The sequence below is a fragment of the Embiotoca jacksoni genome, unplaced genomic scaffold, assembly GCF_022577435.1.
Source record: "Embiotoca jacksoni isolate LCO1_2020_lvr unplaced genomic scaffold, fEmbJac1.0.p SCAF_54, whole genome shotgun sequence".
NCBI classification, from domain to species: Eukaryota; Metazoa; Chordata; class Actinopteri; family Embiotocidae; genus Embiotoca; species Embiotoca jacksoni.
The window spans coordinates 575,001-592,500 of record NW_027185408.1 but is presented as its reverse complement, the minus strand read 5'-3'; the positions used below and the strand labels follow the sequence as shown (position 1 = coordinate 592,500).

Here is a 17,500-nt window from a genome sequence, read left to right as displayed (position 1 = left end):
ATTAAAACAGGAAGTTCTGCTGCTAAATGCATTTCACTGACATGTTGTTCCTTAGTCTCCTCCTCCTCCTCTTCCTCTTCCTCCTCTTCCTCCCGTTGAAGAGGAGAGAGCAGGAACTGTTTCCTGCCGACGTCTCGGTCGCCGTGTAACGACGGGAGGACGAACGCCGACACACACATTTACATTTAGATGGCTGGTTTTGACAGCGGCGGGGCGGAGGATGTTACCACGGCGACGATAATACTCTACGGACCCGGCAGTATGGAGTGGAGTGTTTCTGTCTGTGGTTTTAAATCTCAGCCTGTTAACTGGATTACAGGAAGAAAAAAAACTGAATGAAATGAAATTTGATTACAGGAAATGTGATGAAGCCGCAAATTAGCTGCAGATTTTACTGAAGAAATACAAATTAGAAGCAAATAAAATGCTCATTAACTTTTATTTATAGACAGAAAGTCGACTCTGGGAAACGTTCTGGGTGAAGAAGAAGAGGAGACGAGGAAGAGGGTTGGGAAAGGAAAAAGGAAGGAAACAGAAGGAAAGGAAATAAGGAATATATTTAGGAAAGAAAAGTTGAGACATTATAGATCAGATCTAAAAAGGAGTTGAAGACAGGAAGGAAACTTGGTGGGAGGAGACACGAGGGACGGACAGATGATGTCCCAGAGGTCCAACTAACGGAGATAATGTGGAACAGACACCGAGACCAATTACTGCTGAGTGTGTGTGCCTGAGTGTGTGTGTGTGTGTGTGTGTGTGTGTGTGTGTGCGTGAGTGAGTTTGTTTGTGTGTGTGTGTGTGTGCGTGAGTGAGTTTGTGTGTGTGTGTGTGTGCGTTAGTGAGTTTGTGTGTGTGTGTGTGTTACAGATGACAGGAGCTTCATAATGAACCATTTTGTATCTTTGAAGTCTCTTTTTTTTCTCCATTTGATTACGACCTGAACGAGACACTTCGTCCTCTCAGAAGCTTCGTCCCCTACGAGAGACGTGGATTCTACTTCCTGTGATGTCATGAAGACAATCTGGATGCAGACGGACAGAAGTGAGACTCCTTTTCAATCAATAAAACTGTGCAGCGTGAATAATAAAGGTAATAAAACAAAAAAAAGAATTCAAGCATCCACCCGACATGTGTAATACATATTTAACAAAGAAGAGGTTTTTGAGAAATGTTTCTCTGTCATGAAACATTAATGTACAGAATAACAACATAACTTGAGGGGGCGGGGCTTCAGAAAGACTTCAGATGATTCATTCGTGTGTTTCAATAAAACTACGTACGAATAAACAACCAGTGAGCACAGGCAACTCGACAAACACTGATTCAGGTTGTATACTGTGTGTGTGTGTGTGTGTGTGTGTGTGTGTGTGTGTGTGTGTGTGTGTGTGTGTGTGTGTGTGTGTGTGTGTGTGTGTGTGTGCGCATGGCTGTTCTGTTCAGTGAGAGGTGAGATCAGGCTGCTGAGATGGCCTGCTGGTTTATGAGCTTCTGTGTGTGTTTGTATTACTCACGTTGTGGGGACGTAAATTCTGGTACACAGACGTTGTGGGGACTCGGGGCACAACGACTCACTTGCATGATGTAAATCAATATATTTCAGGGTGAAGATTTGGGTTGGGTTGAAGTCAGATTTAACCAGAACTGTGAGGACGTTTTGGTCCTTTAAAAACTTGTCTGCAGGCGCTTTCGTCCCCTTCATTGATTGGTCCAAATTGAAAAGGGTATTTAAGTGGATTTAACTTGAATTTGATCGGTTCAGACCTCGATCTGAATGTGTTAAAAAAGAAAATAACTCCTGAGAGTAAAGACTTGGTTTTATGGTCGGAATCAGATTTAAGGTCAGAACAGGGAGTGTCCTCACAGCTACAGAAAGACATGTGTGTGTGTGTGTGTGTGTGTGTGTGTGTGTGTGTGTGTGTGTGTGTGTGTGTTCTGACAGACGCCTCTCAGTCCATCTTTTATAATCACACACTGCAGAGCTGCAGTTTACAGTAAATAAAGGTGTTTTCGACGTGCTGCAACTAATCAATACATTCGTGATCATTATCTACGTTTATTATTTATTTTAGCTGATGATGAGTCTAAATTACAAACTTAACCAAAAGATGATGTGAAAACCAAAACCTCCTTACTTAAATATGAATTATCAAAATACAAATGTTCCTCCGATGCTTAAAGACGACCGACCGCTCTCGTTTTCAAACGTTTGTTTTCAAAGAGAAAAAAAATTGGATCGTTGCTGCGAACGTCTCCGAAGCTCTCCGACACGACTTCAACTACCAGAAGAAACACGTCTCCGGGGAAACAAACGAGTTTGTCGCGTGGCTGTAAGTACGCCTCGAGGTGGCCGTCGTTACCGTAGCGACAAAATAACCTCAACAAAATCACCGTTCACTTCAACAACCGACACAAACTGAAAAAGTTCAGTTCAAGCTCCGTGCGTCTCTTCAGGGCTTCGGGCCGCGGGGAGACGAAATGCTTCCTGGTTTTCAGGTGGGGGCGGGGCTTAGAAGGGACACATATCGACATGTCTGACACTTCGCTCAATGGAAACCGAAGCGATTCGCTGAACTGATTCACTAACTTTGTTTTACAAAATGGAAGAAGCGAAGCGTTTTGTGATGTTTAGAAACGAGCGAGGGAACGACAGACAAGTGGCAATAAACTGAAACCGTTTTAGACGTATTCACGAGCTCGGTGACCTCCGGTCGTCTCATCCAGCCTTTAAAGGGTTACGAAGTTTCACAACGAAGGGGAACCAACTGTTTTCGGCGTCTAAACATTTGGACGGTTGACTGAGAATAACAACGACGTGACGGTTTGTTTGGAAATCCGAGCTTCCGCCGAGCTGCGCTTCCAGATTCCCGCGGGTCGGTTGGGATGCCGCCCCGTCCCGTCCTGCACACGTCGTCCGGCAGAAGCTGCGGAAACGCCGATGACGTGAAGCCGCCGCCGCTTCCTGCAGCGGTTTTCCCACAACGAACACGGAGGAGCAGCGACTCGTGGACTCGTGGGCACGGCTCTCTGTCGGACTACAACCCAAACTACTGTTCATTTACTGCGTGTGACGGAGACGGCAGACAAAAGGCCTTTTGTTTCCCCCCCCGCCGTTGATGTGGGAGAAGTGGAGGCTGGCTGCCGTTCTGGCTCTGCGGCTTCTGAAGAGAAGCAAGCAATCATCCAAAAAGGAGAGAAGGTTTTTTATTCATTTCAGGGCCGATTTCCAGACACAAACCTCGGACGAAGTGGGCACAGATTAATTTAATTAGCACTCCGCTCGGCTTGTTTGGTACCGACCCAGCTTGTTGGGTTTCAACTCTTTCAGCAGAGAAGAACAACAATAACCTGTAAAGTCCCGACACGGCGACATCCAACTCCTGGTTGGAGTTCAGAGAAACAAAGCAGCAGTTGGTTGCAGGTTAGAGGACACAGTTCGGTCTGACCACTTTAAATTGAGGATTGTTTCCAGTTGTTGCATCCTACCGAGAGTCGACCTCCGGCAAATCTTAAATCTACTGAGGCAACCTTTAACCAATCAGCACTGACCACCACATAATGTACATTGTATGCTGAAACCAACCAGCAACCAGCAGTGATGTCACCACGTCGGTTTGTGAACGTTATGAATCCTCCAGTTCAGATTCTGTCCGTCACCATCTTGATAGTTCGCAGCGGTTTGGAGCAGGAAGTGACCATATTTGGAAGAGCTGGGGGAGGAGCCAGCGGTGGATCTGACCGATCTGATTGGAAACCTGACGATATTACGTCCCGCCCACCGATAGCTGTAACCTGACTGCACCACAGGCCTGTCAATCAAACAGACACGCCCCCAAAAACAGGTCTTCTTGAATCTTCTTTTCTAATGAATGAGGGATTATTTTCAGATGGACCTCCAGAAAACTAAGAAGAAGGAGTGACTTTAGCTAACAACACCGAGATAACTGATGGACACATTTTATTCACTTTGGATTTGATGAGAGAAGTTGAATGGGAGTCTATGGAGCCGGAGGCTTTTTGGAGCCGACCTCTAGTGGCACTCGCTGGTATTGCAGCTGAAGACACTTCTGGATCAGAACCATTTTACAGACCTGAAGCTACGAACTCTTTTAGAAACAGTATGTGGGTGAAACCAACCAATCTACAAACAACAGAGCTCCTCCCCCAACGTGAGTCCGACACCGTGTCGGTAAACAACCGTTCAGACTTCTCGGACTTCAATTCTTGCTCCAATGACATCACTTCATTTAACTCAACCGTTTCCGCAATCATTGGAACTATAGTTAAAGAAATAAACGCTTGACATCAACGTCATCGTATTTAGCCACGCCCACTGCTTGATGATTGGTCCGCCCTCGATGCAAACAGGGTGTCCGGACGTTCGATGGTACTTCCCGTGCCGACCACGTTGACCAGCGGTAACGAGAATCCAGACCTCGAGACTACGAACATTTGAACCTCCAGTCTGCGGCCTCATATCTACATTTTACAGTCGGAGTTTGAAGGATTTGCGGCTGCTTTTATCGGCAGAAAACTTCCAACGAGTCAAACAGTGGGATTATATTCTGCAAACACAGTAAGTAGGAGTACAAAGGTCAAACCGCTCTTACAAAAAACACGAGCAACCTTTCATCTGACCCCTGAAATAAGGAAGTGCGATAAAGACGTGCCAGGAAACAAAAGCCGAGGAGGGAAAAGCTACAAAAAAGTTTTTAAAATACGGAAACTTTGTCCCTTTTTTTTTTTTTTCTTTTTTTTGATCATATCTGTAAAACCTTCATCTGTTGATGTGCTGCTGGCGTTTCACCGATACTTCAACTTATATTCTTCTGCAAACACTCGCCTCGGCCTCCTCAGTCTTTTCCCCGACACTAATCCTGCAGATTAGTCGGCTTCCATCAACCTGCCCTTCTCTCTTTTCACCTCTTACATTCCTCTCTTCTCATTCCTCTTTGTTGTTATCACTGCGCTGCTTTCTTTCCCGATCCCTCCTCTTTGCTTTTCCTCTCCTTCCCCTCCCGCCGGCGGTTTCATCCGCCGCCGCGACCAAATAAAGGTGCAACCGCCTCCGAAACGTAAAGAACGCCGAAGCCGTCGGATCTTGGAGGTTTGTGAAAGATTCGAGGAGCTCTTACGTGAGGAAGAAAAAAACCTCAACGGTTTCTTCAAGATGCTCGTCGGGGGTATTTTCTAAGAGATAAAACTAGCTGCAGGTTTTTACACCAGTATTAGACTCGTCATGATCCGACTGCACGACAGAAACCAGATCAACTCAAGCTCGAAGCAAAACTGGTGTGAGGATCACCTGATGAAGGTTTCTATTGCAGCTACCAGAACGTCTCTCCTCTCACGGCCGTCATGTCGTTGGCTGAAGTAGTTTGTAGAGACGGAAGTCTCCTGATCAACATCTCCGAGTTCCTCACGTTGACGTGACCGCGGGTACGATAACATTCGTGGTTTCACCGGGAAACCTGAAACCGGAGCAGAGAAACGTCCGATTTTTGGGGAACAGAACATTTTCAAGAATCAGCGGAAATTACTGCACGGGCTCAGGAACACTTGGCTGTAAAGCAGGCGTGTTCAACATGCTCTGTTCCCCAAAAATCGGACGTTTCTCTGCGTCAGTTTCAGGTTTCCATGGTGACATCACTAATGCTTCGGTGCACCTGAACGCAACACCGTGACATTTATATTAAGATCCAGCTCAATAATTAGAGATGAAACGAGTCTTTCTCGCTGCAGGTGAGTGCTGACTCACTCCTCCAGGTGTTTCTGCTCCACCCTCTCCTCATCCTCTCGTCTGTCACTAGGAGATAATCGAGAGTGGCATCTGAGGGGAGGAGGAGGAGGAGGGGGGGGGGGATGGTTTGGGAGGGGGGGGTGGTTTGGGAGGGGGGAGGGGGGCATCGAGGACAGAGCGATGCCTTGTTTGTGCGTGACGAAACATTTAAGTGAAATCATCTCATTTCTGTAACCAGATATTTTGTGTGCGTTTTGTCCAGCGGTCCGGATGGTCCTCAGAACCAGAACACGCCCGTATGGACCGAGTCTCTGGAGGAGGAGGAGGAGGAGGAGGAGGAGGAGGAGGAAGAAGAGGACCGCTGGGACCGCATAAAACATCACTTCATCGTGAGAATGAGGCGCCTCAGATGTGATTTTTAATCATCAGCTGATGACAGTCGCTCTCCGAAAACCTGAAAGGAAAAAAAAATCTCCCTCAGAGAGACCGAAGCTTCCAAACTTCCAGATACACGACTACGAAAACGACCGAACGTCACGTGAAAACACACGAACACGACCCGAACCCAACAAAATCTTCTAATTCGGTTTTCATATTCTGTGTTGTTTCTTCTTTTCTCTGCGTGATCTGGTTCGACGTCTGAACGCAGTCTTCATCCCGTTGGATTAAAAAGCTCTTGTGGAAAATTGTTGAGGTTTACACTGATTCCTCGTCGTCTGGAATCCCAAATAAACCATAATTAAGATGAAGTAGGAGTCTTGTTAAAGGATGAGCTTAAGGAGTTATGAATTATGGCTGCTGATAGATGATATTTCATTATAAGAGCGCTACGCCCAAAACGAGGAATCCGATCGGAGCTCGTCGGCGGGTCGCCACCAGAACAAGTTTCCTGTTTGGACCGAAAACGGGTCAAAATCTCAGCATCAATAACTCTGAGGTAAAAATCATTCATTCTGGGACATTTGTGTTCCTCACGCTGAGGATTGTTAACGTCATCAGCTGTTCGTCAACTTAAGTTTAGCTGGTTTTTTTAGCTAAATCAGCTGTTTTTTTATTAGCTTTGTCAGCAGGTTGTTGTTGTTGTTTGTGAACTTGAGTTTGGTTATTTTGTAGTAAACCAGCTCAGAGGACTGCTGGCAGCGATGCGTCGCAGCGTCGCATTTAAATCAGGTGGTTTTTTTTGTTTGTTTTTGGGCCGTTAAAAGTTGCAGTTTGTGAACTTTCCGTGAACTTTTTCGACGTCGTTCAGCTCAAACGTCTCCGAGACTCTCCAACTGCTCGGACTGGCACTTCATCTCCCGGTCACCGGCGCACACGCGTGTCACCGGGAACACGGCATCCACCGCCAACCTCTCCGTGTGTGTGTGTGTGTGTGTGTGTGTGTGTGTGTGTGTGTGTGTGTGTGTGTGTTTAATGTATTTTCCATCCCCTACCAGCAGCCTCAGGCCAAACCGAGCGGTTCACACACACTCGTAAAGTTCCCAGCAGTACTAAACCACAGCACACACACACACACACACACACACACACACACACACACACACACACACACACACACACACACACACACTCTCTCCTCCCTCCTCGTCCTCTCTCCACCATCTGTCTCTCCTTTTCACTTAAGAATTTTAATTTTTCAACTTAATGATCGGCGTTGTGAATCGATGTGGAAAATATCAACAGTCAAAAGGTCCGTCTGCCGTCGGCGTCTTTTCTTCTCAGGACCTCAGAAAAAACCCGATACGAGCAGAAGTGTGTGTGGACGCGTCTCCTCCGACGTTTTTAACGTGGAAGAAACTGACCTCCACCTCGTCCGGCACCGACCGTGAGCCCGAAGTTTTCACCCGGCGTCCACATACTTTTGTCGGGATAACGTTGGGAGGAAGGCAGCTCCCGTCAAAACCTTAAAACTTTAATGAAACACTGAATATTACATTTCTCTGTGTGTGTGTGTGTGTGTGTGTGTGTGTGTGTGTGTGTGTGTGTGTGTGTGTGTGTGTGTGTGTGTGTGTGGTCATGCTCTACTTCAGTTCAGCAGAACTGAACTTGTTCTCATGAATCTCGATGAGCTTTTATTTTTTTTCTGAATTTCTTGGCAGCTTTTTGCTCCTCGTAAACTTTCCGAGCCGACCCGATGCGGCCGTGTGTCCTGTTCAGGCGTCGTCACGGCAACCGCAGAATAATTTCTACTAGCGTCTCCGAAACGTGAAATATAGATGGAATAATTACCTGCTGATTAATATTGATAAAAAAAAATAAAAAAAAAATCAGTGCGCAACTCGCCATCGATACCAACGTGTTTCTACTCGGAAGAACAAAAGTTAGAACAAACAAAAAAACGAATTGCAACGAATGCGTGAGAAGATGCTCTGCTTCCAACAACACTTCCTGTTGACATGAAACCAGCAGATCTGAACCCGAGCAGTTTGTGGGCGTCGCCCGGCTACACCTCTGCAGCCAATCAGAAACGCGTGGACGGGGATCCGTGCTCTACCAGGAGATTCAGAGAACTGAAGAAAAAAAACTCCAGTGCAGACGGAGAAACAAGCAAACGCACAAATGACGGATCAGTTAACGGAAGAATGAATCGAATATGGACATATGGACATATGGACATATGGACATGTGGACATGTGGACACCTCCCCCTCCGCTAACGCTAAAGAATAGAGTCCAAAGTTGATCTCGAAGCAAAACTGGGACTGAAACCAGTTCAGGCCAAATCCAAAAACATCAAAGACCAGTTTAAAACCAGTCAGCTGTCATGAAGCCTTTGAATGAATTTGCCTAATAACTCTGATTCTGATAGAACACAAAGGTTGTTGCCACGGCAACAGACGATGCTTCACACACACACATGTTCAACCCGACGGCGATCTGGAAAAACTGGCGTGTAAACACGGCGGTCACACAACCGTTCGGGGAAAAGCTGCTCGTGGATGTGAGACGATGAAGTTCTGACAAAATGGATCGAAGCGTGGCAGCGTGATTTTCAAAATAAAAGCAGCGATTAGAGAATAAAGCAGATGGAAAACACGAAGACGTCGAGGCAGGAAAGTATGAGGAACCAAAGAAGATGCATGAAAACACTGTTAGTTTGAAAAACCAAACGCAGGCAGAGATGCAACGTGGGAAACAGAGCAGGAAAACAACATGGAGGACATGAATGAAGGCAACAAAAACGTCAAACATGAATTACAATGACTGAGACATCAGACTGAAACGGGGACGTCTGATTGGTCCGAAGGTCTTTTATTTTGACAGTTTGGTTTTCGTTGCTCTCACAGCTGTTTATCATCCAGGAAACATTCAGATCGTCTGTCAGCGGGTTGTTTGTAGCTCTGACAGCCCGCAGTGTGTGTGTGTGTGTGTGTGTGTGTGTGTGTGTGTGTGTGTGTGTGTGTGTGTGTGTGTGTGTGTGTGTGTGTGTAATCTAACAAGAAGTGTACTTGTTCCAAATCGCCTCCTTTTTCTTTTTACTGTTCATTTTACGGATCGAGGCGGATACAGAGATTTGTATTTTTGGTCCATTTAAAGTTTCAGGAAAAATGAAACCGCCGACTCGTCGACAGCTGTGAGAGCAAACGAAGACCAACGTCCAACTGCTGGTGTTTCCTACCGTGTCTGGTCAGAATCGTCCACAGCAGGAGGACGGGGACGACCTGACGGAGCCCCCACCTTCCTCCTCCTCCTCCTCCTCCTGTACAGGACTCCCTGAAAGAAGCAGAGGGAGGAAACTGGTAAAGAACATGAAACGTCGGACAGGTCATTGAACGCCTCGCCAACCAAACTGCTGCTGAAAATAAGCAGATTTAAAGGTGGAGCGCTTTTTTTTCCAGTACCGTGTTCCCCCAGACAGCCAATCAAATCACTGTCCCTCTCCATCTTTGCTATTTCGGAGTGGTATGGAGCAGGAAGTGACCATATTTGGACGAGCTGGGGGAGGAGCCAGCGGTGGATCTGACTGATCTGATTGGAAACCTGACGATACTACGTCCCGCCCACCGATAGCTGTAACCTGACTGCACCACAGGCCTGTCAATCAAACAGACACGCCCCCAAAAACAGGTCTTCTTGAATCTTCTTTTCTAATGAATGACTTTTCTTTTCAAACACGTTCACCGTCTCCGCAGATGAATTATTGAACGTGTGTCGGAGTGAAATGAAAACATCAGAAGGTGGAGAAGGTACGAAGAGACGAGAAAGTCTCTGAACTTTTAATTAAAACTTTTGGTAGTGAACTTGTGATGTAGAGAAACGCAGCGTGAGCGTCATAAATATTTAACGTGGACAGAACAGAGCTCGGTTTTAATTTCGTCGTGTCCACTGCAGAAAATTCATGCGGCTCCTGACATTAAAGAAAACTCGCCTCTTTGTCAACTCGTGCATTTTGTTTCCTTGTCTCCTTGTTTCCTTGTTTTCCGCCTCCGTCAACGACAAGCGAAGCGAGGTCAGGAGCCGAGGCCGCGGACACGAGCGCATAAAGGCGGCGATTCATGCGGCGGGGGAGGTTGATGGGGGGGGGGGTGTCAGACATTTTATGGAGGGTTTGACACCACGGCGGACAGATTCTCTGTCAGAGGAAGAAACTTTCACTCTCACGTCCGTCTTCAGAGGTTCAATAAACTCTTTAGTTTTAAATCAGCTAAAAACGCCGAGTAAGGAAAGCAGCTGCAACACCGTCCTGCTTCGAATTACAATGTGTGTGTTACGACGTGTGCGTTACGATGTGTGCGTTATGATGTGCGCGTTACGATGTGTGTGTTACGATGTGTGCGTTACGTTGTGTGTTTTACTTTGTGTACGTTACGTTGTGTGCGTTACGACGTGTGCGTTACGATGTGTGCGTTATGATGTGTTACGTTGTGTGCGTTACATTGTGTGCGTTACGACGTGTGCGTTACGTTGTGTGCGTTACGTTGTGTGCGTTACGACGTGTGCGTTACGTTGTGTGCGTTACGTTGTGTGCGTTACGACGTGTGCGTTACGTTGTGTGCGTTACGTTGTGTGCGTTACGTTGTGTGCGTTACGTTGTGTGCGTTACGTTGTGTGCGTTACGTTGTGTGCGTTACGATGTGTTACGTTGTGTGCGTTACGACGTGTGCGTTACGATGTGTTACGTTGTGTGCGTTACGACGTGTGCGTTACGATGTGTGCGTTACGATGTGTGCGTTACGATGTGTTACGACGTGTGCGTTACGACGTGTGCGTTACGATGTGTGCGTTACGATGTGTGCATTACGATGTGTTACGTTGTGTGCGTTATGATGTGCGTTACGATGTGTTACGTTGTGTGCGTTACATTGTGTGCGTTACGATGTGTTACGTTGTGTGCGTTACATTGTGTGCGTTACGATGTGTGCGTTACGACGTACGTGTGCGTTACGACGTGTGCGTTACGACGTGTGCGTTACGATGTGTTACGTTGTGTGCGTTACGACGTACGTGTGCGTTACGACGTGTGTGTTACGATGTGTGTGTTACGATGTGTAGGCCTTAAAGAGACGGCGTACGATCACTGAACTGACGGCCGAAAGAGATCAAAAACTATGTTTTTTATTTTTTCTGGAAGGACGTTGATTTTTAATTCCGTTGTTTTTCTTGAAGAATCTAGTTGAACCGCCTTTACCTTTCCACGCAGGACGGTTTGTGTCCCGTCACAATTGACAGATACTTTACAGACAAATATTTCTCAAATGAAATAGTTACTATGTGTTGTTATTACGTGACTTTATGGACGGCCGGTTGGACCGATACAGCAGATGTGGAAACGTCTCCTGGACCTCGTTAAACTGCGATGGACAGATTTAATTTGATCTAACGATAATCACTTGTTTGTCCGAACAGAACTAGAAGAATCATTTGTCTCTGAGGAGCACTTTGTTTCGCTGCTGATCTTAATCTCAGAGATTCATGATTTCTCTGCGTATTTATTCTGCTGCGTCGGCGTGATGCTGAAACCTCGTCCTCCGGTTCTGTTGTCTGGTCTCTGAGGGCGGACAGATCCGGGGCTCTTAAATTTTCGTGGCAGCGCCCGAGTGTCTCCGCAGAATCCAAAGAATCTCTCGACGTCGGCGGACGTCTGGTTTCAGACCCGCAGCCAAGTTCCCGTCGCACACCGTAAATCTGACGATTATGTGAAGACGTATTTACACGAAGCGGCTCGTCTCCACCCTCTGAAACACTCAAACAGAACAATGGACTCCAACTACTGGAGTCTCAGAGGCACAAAGATGATTTTAAAGTTGCAAAGTGGCCACCAGGGGGCGGAGCACATGATGTGTTGTTGTTTCCGTCTAACAACCGCTCTCCTTTGAGCTCTGTTTTGGTCTCCACCAGCTCCCTGAATGCTCCACTGCGTCGATCAGCTGTTCAGCGCTGAGCCGCAAAACCACAACAAGCAGCTAAAACGGTGCGCAGAGCTGCGAAGTTCGTAGTAATTCTCAGTGACTTTGTTGCCGTCAACGAGACCCTTAAAGAGCTTAAAGTAGTTGAATAACCTCGAACATCTGTCACTCACAAATACACAAAAACTCACCCAGCTAGCTGGCTAGTTAGCATGCTAAGCAAGCTAATGCACTACGATAGCTTCTTGTGATAGATCGTTTCGGTTCCTGGATGTTAAAGTTCAACAAAGAACTCGTTGGATGTCTTTTTTTTGTGATTCCAGTTTTATGCTAAGCTAGGCTAACTATGTCCATAACTACAGCCCCACTTGAGCCCAAAACAACATACAAATCCCCCATCATGCAGTTCTTTGTGTTCCACCTCTGACTCCGCCCTCTCTTATTCGACATCTTGATATCGTTGTTTTTGCTTCACGAGTCGAGCGGCTGCCTTTGTTTTTGTGTCACTTCCTCCTGGAAACCATCGTTGTGTATCAGGGATCACCTGAGGAGCAGGTAACCCCCCCCCCCCCCCCGCCACCCCACACACACACTTCCTGTTCCCTCCCGTCTCTGTTTAAAGGAACCACGTCCACCTTTCGGTGACCGGCGGCGTGTTTTCGCGACGTATCGGCAGCAGGTTGTGTAAGAGCTGGCAGCGAGCGGCCGCACCTTCAACAACACCTCCTTTCATAAAGTCGGACCTCGATAAGAACAACTTCAGGATGGGGGTGGGGGTAGGGGGGTGGGGGGTCCAACAGTTTAACATGCTGGAGGACACTTTTCTACACTTACAGGGACGTTTGTGGTGAATTATTGGTATTTAAATATCTGTTTTGTCCTTTCAGAACCAAAACGTGGTTCGTCTTCAGCCAACGCTGGAAAAAACAGAAATTGTTCAGAGTTGGAGGAAGACTAAAGACTGAACCTGTAAATATCCGTTTACCGACCAACAACCTGCCCGGAGATCAGAAACCACTTCAGAGCCACAACCGAACCGAACGTGCAACATGTGATGTCAACACGGATGTTTACACTCCGTCTGCTCTTCATATTAACATGTTAACATCTTGAAATAATAACATATTGATATATTAACATATTGAAATAATAACATATTGATATATTAACATATTGAAATAATAACATATTGATATATTAACATATTAACATATTGAAATAATAACATATTGATATATTAACATCTTGAAATAATAACATTGATTATATTAACATATTGAAATAATAACATATTGATATATTAACATGTCAACATATTGAAATAATAACATATTGATTATATTAACATATTGAAATAATAACATATTGATATATTAACATATTGAAATAATAACATATTGATATATTAACATATTGAAATAATAACATATTGATATAATAGCATATTGAAATAATAACATATTGATATATTAACATATTGAAATAATAACATATTGATATAATAACATTGATATATTAATATATTGATATAATAATATATTGATATAATAACATATTGATATAATAACATATTGATGTATTAACATATTGATATAATAACATATTGATATATTAACATATTGATATAATAACATATTGATATAATAACATATTAACATATTGATATAATAACATTGATATATTAATATATTGATATAATAATATATTGATATAATAACATATTGATATATTAACATATTGATATAATAACATATTGATATATTAACATATTGATATAATAACATATTGATATAATAACATATTAACATATTGATATAATAACATATTGATATAATAACATTTTAACATATTAACATATTACATCGTCCACAACTCAGAAACATGCACATTTAAACTGCACTAACTGCAATAAAGATTGTAAAAGTTTTAATTTGATTAATCGATGGGTTGATTGGTTGATCGGTTGATCAGCAGCAGGTTAATCTAACCGTTTTTAAATGAGAGTAAACTGAATATTTTGCATGAAAACAAACATCTGAACACGTCAGTTTGTGGTTTTACTGGCAAATAACTGATCGATTAATCAAATCAAATATCTGACAGATGAATTAATAATAAAAATAATTAACATAACGATGTTATTTAACTCAAATAAAATACTAAAAGGAGGATTTTCACTTCCATACTGTAGTTAAACTGCTGAAAAACACAAGTGGCTCGTTTATTAATTAAAGAAAAGCTGTTTAGGATTTGATGGTTTCTAAACTTCACTTGCGATGTTTCTGTAATAATTCATAAAAAAGGTTCATCAGATCATTTTACTTTCTAATATTCCTTCTGTTCTGTCTCTAAACACGCAGCTTCAGTTAAATCTCTGCAGCCAACAGCATCATGGAAAACGGATTTTTTTTTTTTCTGTGTTCATTTTTCCAGAAGACACTTCAGCTCTGCAGCTGGAAAAGTACAAAAACAAACAAGGAAAGCTTCATTTCTGTTGCTCTGATTTCTCCTCATTAATCATCGATCAAAGTGAAAAGTTCGATCAGAAAACTGATCGATTACAGGAGGTGTGAGCGCGCGCAGGGCGTAGAGAGAGGAGAGGACCCGCGCGCTCTGCTCCGAAGAAGTTCATGTCCAACAGGGACTTCTGTCCATGTTCGTTCAATTCAGCAGTTTGATGGTTGAAAACGGAGCAACGGGAAGGAGTTTCACGCGCATTCAAAATCACAGTGAAGCATTTTAGAAGTTGAAATCAGATTTAAAGAAGAAACCAACAGCTGGAAACTAAAGACCCTCCTGAATGGAGATGAATCAGGCGCTAAAAGAAGCTCCATCATCATCATCATGAGATTAAATCTGGCACATTAAATGTTTTGGAGGACTCACATGTGGTCACTGGAGCGGCAGCTGGTCCCCCCGCAGGATCATTCTCCCTCTCAGGAACTTTTCTTTCTGTTCGGCTCAACTTTTTTCCCCCGCTAAAAAGTTTGGAGACTCCAAATCGGGCAAAATCCAGAATGCGCCGCGCCGACGCGTAAAAGTCTCCAAAGTCTGGAGGGGAGAGGTACGCAGAGAGACGCGGGGTGAGGCAGGGTGAGGTAGGGGGGGGGAGAGCCGCTCTCTGCTCCGGGTCGGTTCGCTTTCCTGATCCGGACTCCCCGGCGGTGATGAAGCTTCACTGAGAGAAAAGCAGCGGAGAGACTCAGCGTGAGGTTTAGGACTCAAGCTGGAATCAATGAGACAATGTCATGCACTTCCGGTCAGGTTAGCAAAATAAACGTAGCCGGGCAGATGCAGGGCCAAATTTTCAAAATAAAAGCAGTCGAACCCGCCCCCCAGTTTTCACCGACAGAAAAACAGACAGCTAAAGTAAAACCAAGAACGTTAGTTTCAATTTATTTCTAAGAATATGTATATACATAGATCTAGTGTATAATAATGAACCATAGCAAAATATTATCTCCATGTATTTGAATGTACCCAGAGAGGACACTTTTAGGCTTTTATTGTGAAATCCAAATGATCTCACTTTACTTGTAGCCTATTAATGTTAATTTTTACAGTTTAGCAGAACCGCTGAGATGATTCATAAAACTGAGCATTTCATACAAACAGAAACAAACAAATACAGGGTTTTTTTTAAATATATATTTGTTTACATTTTCTATAAAAAAAAAACATTCTGTGTCTGTTTGGACTATTTAAAGAAAAAAACTTTACTTAAATCGGATTAGCGGAAAGAAATGGAAGAACGGATAGATGCTTGTAAAAATAAAACGAGACTGTCAAAACCTGTCTGATGGCTGGATCGAGTGTGAAACGGTGAAGGGCTTTTAATTTGAAACAAGGGCTTTTAATTTGTAACCTAAGTCGTGCAGTATCCGGCCGACTGACGGTGAAACATCCGTCCAGCTGCAAAATCTTACTAATGTTAATTTAAAGATAAAGAATAAGAGCTGCTGTCACAAAATGTCCTGATGAATAATAAAGCTGACGGGAGGAGATCCAGCGTCTGTTTCCTGTGACCGAGTTGTTTCAGGAGGGTGAATTTATCTGTTCTGCGTCACTGAAGAAACAAGTGACATTAAACTCCCATTCTGACCGTGCGTCTCATTTGCCTTCGAAACGTCACTCTGCTGATCTTCCTGCCCGATAAGAACGTCCAGAGGCTGCAGAGATTTGCATTTTGCAGAATGTCTCCATCGTGACCTGGTTCGGTGAGTTTGAGGGGCGGAGCCAAACATTAAAAACATGCAGACGGGAGTCACGTTTGAACGTTAACGTCCTGCTGCCTCGAGTACGAAACCAGCAGTTCCCGACTTCTTCAGGCTCCACCGGACGTTCCTGAACGGATCCTATTAAAGGATTTTAACTCGGTTAGTTTGGTCTTCTTGAATCTTCTTTTCTAATGAATGAGGGATTATTTTCAGATGGACCTCCAGAAAACTAATAAGAAGGAGTGACTTTAGCTAACAACACCGAGATAACTGATGGACACATTTTATTCACTTTGGATTTGATGAGAGAAGTTGAATGGGAGTCTATGGAGCCGGAGGCGACGAACATTTTTATACAGTTTATGGTTCGAACCCAAAAGCTCCTTTTCTGAGGCAATGAATAAAATCTGAAATTTCAAACAGTATAAGCAGTAATGTGTGTAATCTAATCTTATTAATAAGTATTTTAGTCGTTGACTCTGTTCCCGTGGAGATGGAGTCACTTTAGGTCAAATTAAAGTTTCAAGTCAAACAAACTTATTTGAACTTTTAATACAAATCTTGAAAATCTCCGCCTCCTGCAGGTTTTATACGCAGCAGCAGAACAGGAGGTTTTCAGCCTCGAGCGGAAGATTTCAGCTCCTCTTAAAAAAACAAAACAAAACATTTACAGTGTGTAATATTAATAGAACGTTTTGTCCCTGGCAGACACGCTGACACGGAGCAAAAATCTGTTTTACGACATTGGACGGAACAAGAAGTACGGCGAAGCCTTAAAGAGAAAACAAGAGTTTTGATTTGGAAAAGCTTTAAATCTGTTCTGCGTGAGGTAAAGATCAATATCACGGAGCTTCTGGCTCGAAGAAAACGGGTCCGATGCAGAAGAGCCTTCAGATGCAATACCACCGAGTGCCACTAGAGGTCGGTGACATCGCAAACTTACAGGAAGTCCAACCAGCACAGCAGCTGAATACGAGCCGTGTATTTCTCTGTGGACGCAGTGTTTGGACACTTTGACAGTATTTAAAGCAACTAAACCTGCTTTTTAATCCAAAATGAAATCTGAGTTTATTCGATTTGTGGGATCCAGATGTTTTCAACTTCGCTGTCGACCGGTTTGTGTTTTCTTTGCAAGCTTTGCAGCCTTTCCAGTTGTTTTAATATCCTGTAAATTTCGTGACTTACCGTTCAGTCAGGTGG

At 44.0% G+C, this 17,500-nt stretch overlaps 1 protein-coding gene across 2 annotated transcripts in view; it reads right to left on the bottom strand.

Moving 5' to 3' along the window:
• The window catches only part of adgrg6 (adhesion G protein-coupled receptor G6), a 58,661-nt gene extending 43,371 nt beyond the window's left edge, over nucleotides 1-15,290 (bottom strand). For both annotated transcript variants that reach the window (XM_069172566.1, XM_069172567.1), the window contains exons 1-2: nucleotides 14,970-15,290; nucleotides 9,356-9,450 (exon numbers count right to left, since the gene is read on the bottom strand). In XM_069172566.1, the coding sequence (XP_069028667.1) occupies nucleotides 9,356-9,450; nucleotides 14,970-14,971 (97 nt within the window). In that variant the 5' untranslated portion in view covers nucleotides 14,972-15,290. The remainder of the gene's footprint in view (nucleotides 1-9,355; nucleotides 9,451-14,969) is intronic.
• Between the last annotated feature and the right edge of the window lie 2,210 nt (nucleotides 15,291-17,500).